This window comes from Rhipicephalus microplus, chromosome 5 (assembly GCF_043290135.1).
Source record: "Rhipicephalus microplus isolate Deutch F79 chromosome 5, USDA_Rmic, whole genome shotgun sequence".
NCBI lineage: Eukaryota > Metazoa > Arthropoda > Arachnida > Ixodida > Ixodidae > Rhipicephalus > Rhipicephalus microplus.
This window is the reverse complement of record NC_134704.1, coordinates 57,798,026-57,810,557: the sequence shown is the minus strand read 5'-3', so window position 1 is coordinate 57,810,557 and position 12,532 is coordinate 57,798,026. Positions and strand designations below refer to the sequence as shown.

At 44.3% G+C, this 12,532-nt stretch overlaps 2 protein-coding genes across 2 annotated transcripts in view; one reads left to right on the top strand and one right to left on the bottom strand.

Moving 5' to 3' along the window:
• LOC142817795 (uncharacterized) overlaps positions 1-12,532 on the bottom strand; it is a 65,049-nt gene that overhangs the window by 33,269 nt on the left and 19,248 nt on the right. The gene's annotated exons all lie outside the window — the stretch shown is intronic.
• LOC119173860 (uncharacterized) lies at positions 1,145-10,778 on the top strand. The gene is made up of 4 exons (XM_075895523.1): positions 1,145-1,306; positions 6,399-6,509; positions 8,949-9,216; positions 9,764-10,778. Exons 1-4 carry the CDS (start codon positions 1,301-1,303, stop codon positions 10,540-10,542), a joined length of 1,164 nt encoding a protein of 387 aa, XP_075751638.1. The 5' UTR covers positions 1,145-1,300; the 3' UTR covers positions 10,543-10,778.

Below are 12,532 nucleotides of genomic sequence, written 5' to 3'. Positions count from 1 at the left end.
ACTTCATATAATTATTTTGTACTATGCATGGTTCTTCCATGATGTGCCCTCTCTCCTCCTGATTTCTCTCCTCCTCATGCTAACATCAATACTCCTCACCCTCTTATTTTTTTCCTCATACCTGGCAATACCACACTTACATGGCTATGCGTTTTACTTGCGTGACGCGTAGCGACAACATGCGATAACCAATTACAGCAGACATAAGACGATGACAGACCGGGACACTAGGTAATAATATTCACATCGGCAGTGAAATCACCAAGCTAACAAGTGGAAGCTGATCCATCGCAACCCAAAATATCGGCACGCGACCATCCATCTTCGCAAAAACTGATTCTCTCCTACGCTACACTCAAATTACACGCCGGTAATTATCGGTGTTATTGCAGCTAATGACTAATCCATCTGAGACGTGCCACTCTACCCAGACTGACACGCTACCAGAACAGTAGGGCGATAACTGTCGATCCTCGAAGTTCAATGCAGTGGATTCAAGCGTCAAAAAAGCAAAAAATACATGCGCGTTCTCAAAAGGATTGCTTGAAGGTCACAGACAACGAGTATAACGATTCAAGGTAGCATTGAGACAGCGTCGGAGACGACGCAACTCTTCGAACGCCAAAAAAAGACTAGGTCCTCATGCAGGTTTGGTCGCCTCCACCTTTTAAGCCAAAACGATCATCGGTCTTTGTTATATACGTCATACGGTTTTGGCCAGCAGTCAAAGGGCGTTGTGCGCATGCTAACGCGTCGGAACTGGCACCGCTACATACACGTTCAGTTGTATGAAGAAACTAAAACAAAATGAAAGACAAGTACAAGTGTTGAGTAAGGTGGCGATATCCGGCACGTGAAATAAACAAGGAGACACTTATACAAGCAAATAGTCTGAAGATGGGTGTGAAGTGAGTGGGCTTAGAAAGGGGACTGTCCACAGTCGTGGCAAAGATAGAAAGTGGCGCAGGATTTGTTATTCCATATTTTAAAAGCGGCGTCGTGGTTGTCAAAGCACGTGTATTACTTTCGCTCTCAAGACGAATCTCGGTGAAGAAGAAGGGAGAAAGGAAGACGACGTCTTTTCCGTGGTTGGGTGAGGTCCGAAGGCAACGGAGTGCGAAGAAGACGAAAAAATATGGAGGGGTGGGTCTTCGTATATAAGCGGGACACCAATGCATTTGGCGCTTCTCGCGAGTGGTCGCGAACGTGAAAGTTGTTTGTTTTACGCTCACTATTTCACGCCTTAGGGACGTGACATCCGACGGCAGCGGTAGCCACAGGGACCTGATATTGACTCACAATGAAAGTAAGTCGCTTATGATGTCCCTCATGACAACTTGCGAATACATGCTTGCATTCAATTAAATTTGTGAATGAGTGCGTGAGGGGGACCGATACGTACCTGAATTGTGAATTCGTATACCACTGGCCGATGGTTCCTTTCCGCCTTTCTAGTGGCTCATAATACCATTGTAACTGCGGGGCCTATAGCTTAGCTTGCGGATCTTCGATGAATGAGTTGACGATGCAAAGCATAAGTATGGTGTATGATTTAAAGTAATGAAAAATTCGGTGCTATCGGGAAATTGTTGCGTTGCTGTCATCATTTACTGCAGTTCAACCAAACAGTACCTGTAGAACCTCGTCTCAGTTATGGCGGCGAAAGACCACATCACAATTACCCAACAATTATTTGAGCGACTGTGAGTGTGATGGAGCCCGAGGAGAAAAAAAAAACTATAATGACAAGGCGGCAGGGATGAGGGTAGTTTGTCCATGACAATGGCTAGCAGGGGGAGCATTATATAGTGAAAAGCAGATACGTTTTTTTAGGCATCCTTAGTATAGTAGGCTGCTATTACAATAGACGGGCGGGTCTGGCATACTGAGCCAGGAATCCTTCCACCGTATCCCAAACGTTAACAAGGTTGTGGGACCACCACCACGCGTCTGACAGTGCCTCATGTCGCATTTGTAATTACGACGAGACGACAGAACATATCCTAATATGCGTTCGCTAATATATCTATGAAAGAGAGTCATGTAACGGCGTTTTGAAGTGATAACAGGACCATGAGTGAACTGAACGATGCTGGTACTAAGGCCTCGGCTGTCATTTGCTCTGTGCGCCATATAAGTACTTGCTGAACATAAGTGGACAACTGAGCTCTATCACGCTATGGAAGTACTTATGTGGGCCCGGGAATTGATTGATTAATATGTGGGGTTTAACGTCCCAAAACCACTATATGATTATGAGAGACGCCGTAGTAGAGGGCTTCGGAAATTTAGACCACCTGGGGTTCTTTAACGTGCACCCAAATCTGAGCACACGGGCCTACAACATTTCCGCCTCCATCGGAAGTGCAGCCGCCGCAGCCGGGGTTCGAACACGCGCCCTGTGGGTCAGCAGCCGAGTACCTTAGCCACTAGACCACCGCGGCGGGGCTGTGTGCCCGGGAATCATTTGCCTTCTCTTTTCTTTCTACTTTCTTTATTCCTTGCCGTATAATTTTCCTGTCGAATTCCTTCTTCTCCAGGGTAGAGTAGCCATGCAATTACAATCTGGTGAACTTATCTAGCCTTTCTTTAGCTCTTTCATGTTTATCTCTCTCTTTTCTGGAGCAAGGGCTTAATCCGGCGTCGACATCTAGGCGCAACCGGAAATGCTTTGTATACCACCGATCTTGCCAGACAAGGCACAATGTAGGCAGGGCATGCTCCAGTCTTAAATAACAAAACCTGGAGGTTAGCAAAGTCTGTGCTAATGTGATAGAGCACGCTAACCTTCTGATGAATAAGTCTTTAGACCTCCCAGTGAATACGTGAACTATTGTCGGCAAATAAAGAAACAAACATTAATGAAAGCTCATGAGTGGACGCCCATACACAGAGTTAGTCAAGGTGTGTGCGGTGGCATTTTTTTCGGTACAAGCACATGGTACAATGAACAATACTGCCAGCTTTGTAACAATTAATTCATCTGGTTTAGCCTTGTGGGCGTAACACACAGAACCACCTTCAATAAGCCTAGTATAATAGAAACACTACCACCTGCCAAAGAGTTGGCCACCATGCGGCCAGTTTCAGCCTCATCTTAATGTGAACAGTCCATACCTGGGTCTTACTTGCCATAATGTTTCTATTATCTTCAAGCACTAAGGTTGCTTAAGTTTCCTGAAAATTATAATAATGCAGTACGAATAAACGTGTGCATTTCAGCCTAGGACTTGTTTAGGTTGTTTAGTTACGCAGAAATGAACTGTAGCATCAAGAACGTTGTAGAGTGGAATTCTCAGTGATAGTGGTTATTTATTCTGCAAGTAACATTTCCAGCATCTAACGTTTTATATAGCATAGTCATTTTGTGAAGTCATTTCACGAAAGACATACGAAACAAATGGCGAAGATTGCGCTGAGTCACGCACGGCTTGAAACAGCGCATGTGGACCACTTTGAAGACTGCTATGGTTGCGTCTAGGTTGGTGTTACGCTTTAGCTAGGTGATGCTACGTTGTTTTTAGGTTACGTCTCAGTGCACGGAGGTTCCAGTTGAGCAGTCACACGTGCACACGACACGCATTTCAAGACTAATGAAACGCCAAGTGGCTCTGAAAGCATGCGTTCGCCCTTCCTGTTGATGTACGGCCACGTCGTCGTTCGCGTAGAGCTTTGATCACGTCCGGGTCTTTTCACGTGCAGCCGCCGTTGCCATTCTCGTTCCCTAGTAGTCCCTCATAGTGCGTACCGCTGAAGCCCTCCGTATAGGTGCTTCAGCGGAACTGGAACATGCGGCCACGGTGCATGTTCCAGTTCCGTATAGATGCTTCAGATATTCCAGTTCCGCATTGAAGCACTCCGTATAGATGCTTCAGCGGAACTGGGACATGCGGCCATGGTGCATGTTCCAGTTCCGTATAGATGCTTCAGATGTTCCAGTTCCGCATTGAAACACTCCGCATAGATGCTTCAGCGGAACTGGAACATGCAGCCATGGTGCGTGTGTTTATCCCGGGAATAATCCCGATGGTTTAGTGACGCTTTTTTAGATTTCTGGTTACGTCCATCTATAAATGTTAGTTGGTGCTTCCCGCCTGTCTGTTGCCGTCTTTATATACCGTCTTCATTTTTATTGGAACAGAGTTGAGTAGTAGGATTTGTCCAATATCTGGAACACGTAAATGTTCATGATGACGACAATTCTTTGTACATCACTAATGTTTATACAGCCGGGTTTCGAGTGCTCAGTATACTGACGGAATTAAACACGACATCAGTTGTTTTTTATGTAAGGACTACCATGGGCGAAGGCTTTGAATAAACACGTCATGTCGCTGCAAATGAGGCCTCTAGAGATAAGGTTGACTCTTATACGATAGAGCTCGAGTCAAGGCTTCACCGATATGACGCGAACTGTAGACGCTGCAAACGAAAGTACGGGCATTTTTTTTTTTTGGCCATGAATTTTTGCGTTTCAATCCGCAAGTACTCTTACGTGCAATCACTGCTACTGAAGAGGTACTAAATCTTTATTCAGTTTTCTGTCTCTCAACAACTTGAACAGCTATTTCCTTCTTTGATCTTTCCCCCACTATCTTCTTCCAACGTCATCTTTCAACGCTTTTTGTATAACTAACTTGTTCGCTTCGTCAAATACTTTGTTTATTGATATATACACGCTAATAAGCATTTAATAAAAATTCAATAACAAATGCTGCATGTAAGTTCTAAATATCACCTTTAGAAAACGGAATCTGTTGGTGAAGAAAAAAAAAAGCTTGCATTTCTTTCCTTTGGGAAAGCGGAATAGCAGAGTAAGATTGAAATAGCGAATAAGTTAGACAGCAACTATAGTTCATAAACTATCACGTGTCTTATTGATTTTGTCACATTTCTCTAGTATAAAAGGCAGTAGTTAAGCTTACGATGCTGATGTCTTGTAATATTAGACGACTTCTAACAATGAACAACAACACAATAAAGCCAATAAAGCCAGGTGTTTTAATATAGGTAAAGTTGGTACAGTTAAAACGAAGCACAAAGTAATAATGACAGTGGCATTAGAGAGATGCACTTTACAACATGCATCTTAGTCTTATTCCCAGAGTGAGGACGTCTAACATTGGGCTGAAAAAGCTCATTTTTTGGTTTTTTATTCACCCGTATCTCTACAACAGGCGCAGAGAATGTGAAGAATAAAGAGCTCCCTATATTAGCATGCTTGTCAAATATAAAATCAAGTAGCCTAAAAAACATTGAGTACGTTTTGATATGCATCAAATGCATTATCACAATCTTTCTCTCCGTGCTAAGAAAGATAACGTGAAAAAAAGTCGTATTCTTGTATTTGCTTTCTTGTTGATTTTGTCTTAATCTTTCGAAGTATGCAAACAAACTATGCGAAATAAATTAAGGCAGTCCTTTAGCTCCTTACAAAGTCTCCTATGGATCTACCAAAGGGCTACGTTTTATTTAGGCAATCTCTATGCGAATGACATGGAAACTCAGATTAATGTATCAGGTAACTCAACAACACCACAAGAGTGAGTCGACTTGTTTAATGTTAATAATTAACCTAGAAGTTTTCATAAGAACAGCCTTTGAAACATCAATGTAAGGCGCAAGGTCCAAACAGTGATGTTGTGGTTGCGTACAGAACACGAGGAGGCTGCTATGCCTCACGTAAATGCGCGTTCAAGACTTATAACTGTTCATCATGCGCTACCTCTTGCTGAAAGGAAGTAGCGCACCCTTATTTATACGTCATGGCAGCTAACAACACCTCTTACATCATGTGTCGTAACCTTATTACATCAGTGTAACGTAATAGGTTGCGATTCTTAAAAAATAAAAACAAGCACACTGAGTCTATGAAAGGGAAAGTAGGGTGACCGCCCCGGAAAGTCGTTGTTCCCGGATTTGATCTACGGACCAGGACGAATTTTCAGCAACTAAGAGGCTGAGAAGTCCGTATGGGTTTCCTTGTGGGTTCATGCTATTGACGGGTGGTTGTCTACTTTCTCTTTCTTAACCCTTCTGCCGCCTTGCATGCGGGTCTCCGCAGAGCTCATTTGCACAACTGAGTCTATATATCGAAAAGTGGTACCAAGCCTGTGCCGAGAACCAATACTTCATGCCTGTCACAATTTTCTCATGAATTTACTTGTCAACCTATTGATAATCAGTTATTGCACCATTAATGCCTATTAGCTTCAACTTGTAGTAAATTGTATATTATGTTTAAAATCATGAGTTCCCTTCGTAATAAACTAGACGACGGCCTTCAACGGTATATGCACTCTTCGTATTGAATCGCCAAATTGCTTTCAACGTCATGCATCATTCTGAATGCTCAGCGTTCTGAATGACTGACGAGGTGTCATCCATCCTAACCGCAGGAGCAGCTCGGGATACTCTTCTTGCTCATCGGGTCCACATTCGCCGCCCTGGGTCGGGTGCAGGCACCACTGGCCGAAATTGGCACCAGCAAGCAGTTCCGCAACGACGACGTAAGCCTTTTAGTCTTTTTTCTTCTTCTTCTTCAAGCTGCCTCGTTGCTGGCATACACACAAAGTCGCTTTGTTCTCTTCACCGGCATTCAACCGCGGTAGTCAACTAACAGTGAACGCGCATCTCGCATTTCCGCAACGCTCGCTAGTCACGACGCGCTCTCTCTTTCCCTCTGCGGCTTGCTTATTGGGGGGAATGCCTCGTCTTACCTCAGACAAAGAGTTCAGACGCGTCGACTAGAAGACGAAACCACTTTATTCGAAAAAAGTGCCACTTTTGTAGGTCGTGAACAAGATCCACGCGTATAGGAATGAAACACACCGCTCGAAGAAAATAAATATAAGCGAGCAACCGCGAACGAGCGCAACCCATTGAATAGACAGGCTCGCCAGCCCTGATAAAAACGCTTATGCGTGCGTACTCCGGTTGGCAGCGTAAAGCGGAAGAGGTCTGGAATGTGAGAGCAATATTCTGGGTGCGTGTAGTACACGCATCTCTTTTGGCCTGTCCCCGTGGCCGACTGGTTGCGCCTGAGTCCTTGGTCGAGTGTTGTGTAACGTTACCGGCAGCAACGCTGCGGTGAAATACGATAAAGAAGATACATTTAGTTTGCGTATGGTTACGAGGTGGGAGCATAAAGTACGAGGTAAAGTTGCGTGTCTCGAAGTTGTCAGCGTTCCAAGCCGAGTGAAAGCGAATCCGCTAAGCGGCGAAGCGTGTCTCGGAGAGCGAATTCTCGAGTTTAGACCGGAAGTGTATATAAGGAGCGTACTCTAAAGAAGAGTAGACGCAATATGTAAGTGGTTGTGAAGGGGAAAAAAATACAACGGAGGCAAGCTGGTTTGACAACTATTGCGCAACGCTAAACGCGTGGGCTCCTACGTGTACGTTACACTGCCAGAATTTCGAAACGTACCGTAACAGTCGGAGGCAACTGGAGATTGTGATACACTCTTTTAGACGAGTCATACACTCTTTTAACACACGCAAACTTTGCAATTCGAGACGACACCGAGAAGGAAAAGAACCAGGCACGCGTTATACGACTTAGCACTATTCCACCTTCCAAGGAGACGAATTGAAACTGCCAGTTTTACCAGATACGATGACAGTTTTAAAGGAGCCAATGCCGAACGCGAACCATCTGCTATATAGTCGATGTCGTAAGATGAGTATTGTGTTTAGACGTTGCTTCCAACCCTTTGCAAGTCTTTGCACAAAGTGTACCAGGACTTTAAACTTGTTTCAACTAACAGTTAGTGTACGACGAACGTTGATGCAACACTGCATTTCATGGATTCAGCACAAGAGGAATGTACCAAATTTTTTTCCCTCCCAGTGGATCAAAAGAAGCCGTTCAGGCATTGCTAGAAACGTCGACACTGAAAGCATCACTAAAAGTTTTACAAAGCGACATGACACGGTGATAGTTTGATGTATAGTGTGTAACTGTTGAAAAAATTGACAGTTTATCGCATGTGTTTTTTTTTACTATGTGAAGTACCACTGCTTCTGTCACGCGTCCTTAGGAATACCCAAATACGTCGTGTGTCCACTTCATATTCAAGATTTGGTAACAGCTTCACAACCGCGCAAGGCCATGTATTTGAAAACTATTCGTGGTGAGAAATATAATAACATCTTCCGAAAACATCGCGGAATTTCTTTGTTGGACCAATATTACTCCCAAAACTTGACATTAGAATGCTTAACATTGGCGTTAAGCGGAAAAAATAGTTTTTGACATCTTCAACTAAACGTTGTAGCACCAATAGAGATGCTGATTATATCACGGTGGCATACAGAAACCGGTATACACTCACAACAAAGCAAGAAAAAAGTGGTTAATTCACGGGCTTCCTTTCAGAAATTTAAGCTAACTCGCGAAGTGCAACGTTTTCAGGAATTCTATTTGTATGTGAAGGCATATTGCTTATTTTTAACTATCTAGAAGGCATGTAGCGTATTGACTTTCGTACTTTATCAACATTCGCAAGGTTCCCCGTAATGGCGACAAAAAAAAAAGGCAGAAATAGATCATGAATGATAAGCTCTGACACCCATTCGAAACGTATAATATCACTGCAGAATGCCTTGAAGAGTACGTTTGTGTGGTATCAATTAACATTTTTATGATTACGTCGTTTAGCTCATCATATCAGAGACAACCGTGCTTTGGAGATCGTGTATGTCATTACCCGTGTGACTGGAGTTTGAGTGAACTTTAGAATCGTTAGTGAACTGGAGTCTGTGCTTAAGTTCGTTTTATCTTGGGTGCTTTAGTCGCTGTTTTTGTTCATACTGGATGACTTTGGTATGTGTGACTGCGATAACGTTCAGTCAATCAGCTTTAATCTGTCTTACGGAACATTGGTAGCTGCGCCACAGCATTGACATGTGTTGTATTAGCATATCTCATAGCGTTCCGAATCACCCAGGGCTTGGGAAACTACAACTTCGGCTACGACGAAGACCACACATCGGGCGGCTCGTTCCGGCGTGAAACGGGCAATGCGCTGGGCGCCAAGGAGGGCTCGTACGGCCTGCGGGACGCGGACGGTCGCGTACGCGTCGTCAGCTACATAGCCGACGAGCTGGGCTTTCGAGCGTCTATATCCTCCAACGAGCCCGGAATTATGCCATCGACACCTGCCGGCGTAACCATAAGTCTTCCCCTTCAAAGGCCAGTCACGCCAGCGGTGCCACGTAAGTGAAGAAAGATGCATGTGGGATGCTCAGAGTTGGGCAGTATATAGTCCCTATCAATGGCATAGCGGCACAAAACCACAATAATATACTCGTCCATTCTCCTTGGTTATACTATATCACCGCGTCATCGTTGAGGACCATATTAAATTAATGATCCAATTTATTTTACTGTTGTATTCCAATACTGCCACTGTTGCACTAGGTTATTACGGTCCGCTCATTACCCAGCAAGTGTTTACCACTGGAAAGGCATATCTCTTGTCACCAACATCAGCGTAATTATTACGCCCCCTTCGTCATATTATTACTTTGGAAAGGAGTGGCAAAACGGGCACGTTTCCCAAAACTCGCTTCAATAAGTGGTCCATCAAATGTATGTGATAAGCTTTTTTAGTGGCCTCATATTGCAATTCTTTAATGCGCACTTTTGTGTGATACCTCCTGCAAGATTCTTCAAGGTAATCAGTTAGTGGAACAATGTGATTATGCTGGCTTTCTTAGTGCGGAGAAATTCCCATACGTATTCGTTCACATATATTCGCAGTGGCTGCACCGGCTCCAGCAGGTCTCGCTCCTCTAGCTGCCGTCGCTTTTAATACAGCCCCCACTCGTCGCCCGGCGTACACTCCACAGGAGCCAGAGGGTACTTTCTTCCTCGGTGCGCCGTCCCCCCTTGGAATCAAGTCGGCGACCGTGGGACCACCGTCGTACGGTGTTCAGCCACCATTGGATATCAAAGCAGCGCCTGTAGGACCACCGTCATATAGTGGTCTGCCAGCACCACCCTTCAGGGCGTCACCGGTAGCACCCGCGGCCGACCCATCACCGACACCATGGTCTGACATGTACGGTGATCTGCCACAATCACCCGTAGCTCCCGGGGCTTACAATCCTCTGGCCCCAGCTACCTACACGTCACCGTCGCTTGCCTTCGCTGGTTATAGCCCATCTACGCCAGCACTGTCACCTTATACTAATCCGGTGAACACATTCTCTGGAGCATCAGAGGCGACATTAGCTGATCGTCCATCTCTGCCTGGACCATCACCTTTTGGCCAACCGGCACCACCCTTATCCAGAGCGATAATGGTGATGCCTGTTGGCCATCACTATGTCTACAGACAGGACAACTTTGTGACCCTCCCAGCTGAAGGGATGCCGTTCTCCGCGAATCAGTCACCACAACCACAACCTGCACCGTTCTTCTCACAGAATGGGGGACCTGCGGCCCACTTGACAACTTCACACGCGTACAGCCACAAGATCGCGCACTCGTTAGACGGGGGTCACCACCGCAGTTACAGGGCTTACAAGAAAAAATAAATTATTTGGTTACACTGCTAATAGCGCCACGTCAATTTCAGGGTACAAAACATCAACTTCCGTCAAGCTTCCCAGGTATCATAGGATGTCGATGTTTTACAGGAATTTTAAGGTCCCTTCGCGATAATAAAAACTGGGCCACAAGCGTCGCCATTCTCATTGTACGAAACTTTCATCCTCGTTATTGAAACGTTCCTGGAGTTGTTCCAATAAACAGGTGGTATACTTGTACTATATTCATTGTCATGTAGAACATGCATGGATTGAATACTCAGACAAATGAACTCGAAGGAGCTAATTAGAGAATCTAATAGTTTAATTACGGATCCAAGCTTCGTATTTTATTGCTGTAGTATTGATAGAGGCATTAGTGTTGAAACGTTTTCTTACGATAAAGCGTTGTTTCTTGGAAAAGCGGCTTTAATAAATAAACTTAAGAACGATGCACACAAAAAGGAGTCATCCAGGGCATGAAATACAATATCTCCCTGAAGAAAGCGCTTCTTATACCGGAGAGAATATACGTGTATTAACGACGAAATTGAGAGTCATGCAATTTTGGCGCTGCTTTCTTTCTTACTTACGCTTTTAAAGATTACCCCTTATTTTGGTCTGTCAGCATCACCCCGTTTCATTATGGGTGTGTTTGTATTTCAGATGACTATTATTATTATCATAACCTTCAGCCCTTCCCAATAGCGGCTTTAACTAGACATATCAACCTGCACTTCTTGTTCACCTTCTCTTCTGGCTCATACCCACTGTGGGGGATTGGCCAAGAAATGAATGGTCTTAAAAATATATAAAATTTCAAATAAATGAAAGCTGTACGATATAAAACGTTACAAATCTATGAACAAAATTTTGATGCTCACCTAAATGTACAAAGTATATTGCGCTGCAAAATTCACCGTCATGGTTAATTACTTCATTGTTTAAGCTTTCAGGTCTCTTTAGTTACATTACTTGAAAAGTAAGGAGTAAGTACTCGTTGCATCTGAAAAGGGGCATGAATTTGGTCATGAGGCTTTTATTACAATTTTTAAGCCTTGGTAAAGTCAAGCAAATTGGCAGAAATTACAACGAATAGCCCCAAAGAGGGAAAATCACATCAACACACCTAAATTGATTTATAAATAAATCTATATATATTGACAATATTGGAAGTTTTGCGGAATCAATATTAGTATGCATGGGTTAGGATAAAGCCGTGTCCGCAGGCGACGCCAAGCTGCCTGCGATTTCTTAATGATGTTTGACCCAAGGACGGAAGTTTCTGTCTTTCAAGTCTCTCTCTCTAGATATGAGAAAAGCACACCCATACACATAGCCGATGGTGGTGCGATAGGCCGGCTTTGGCCAGGGCATAGGCAATTTTTTTTTCTGGGGAGTGGGGGGCCTGCTTGATTTCAGGGGCATCTCCTTGAAATGGTCCTTTTTGGCTCTGTATGCCATGTCGAAAATTCGGCATATCCCACGCACCTGGGAATCGACGTCATGCGAATCATGTGGAGGGAAGGTGACCGCGTTGCAATTTTTCTCATTGAGCAACACATCATGAAATGACGCTAAATATAAGTATGAATGTTGCACGCACAGACGTAACTTGAAGAGTTGCAGATGTTTACATAACCAGTTGTTTGCATTTGCGCAACGATGCCAACTGAAACATGCGTATTAGAAACACCTGAAGCTGATATGAATCACTGATGCCCGCGAGGATGCTGGCCCCGGACACTGCTACATAAATCAACTTCAGCGCATACGGCAACTAACCACAATTGACGTTAACCCGACGTGACGGCTGTATCAAAGAAGTAGATATGGAATGTTTATAAAATTGAGTAGGCTGCAGCTGCAACGTGCGCTATTGACGTTTCACGAAGATTGGCGACTATTTGAAAATTAGTTCAGAGACGTGGCGTAGCTCTGTGGTAAAACGCTTCATTGCCACGCAGAATGCTTGGGTTCGATTCCAGCTGGGAACCTG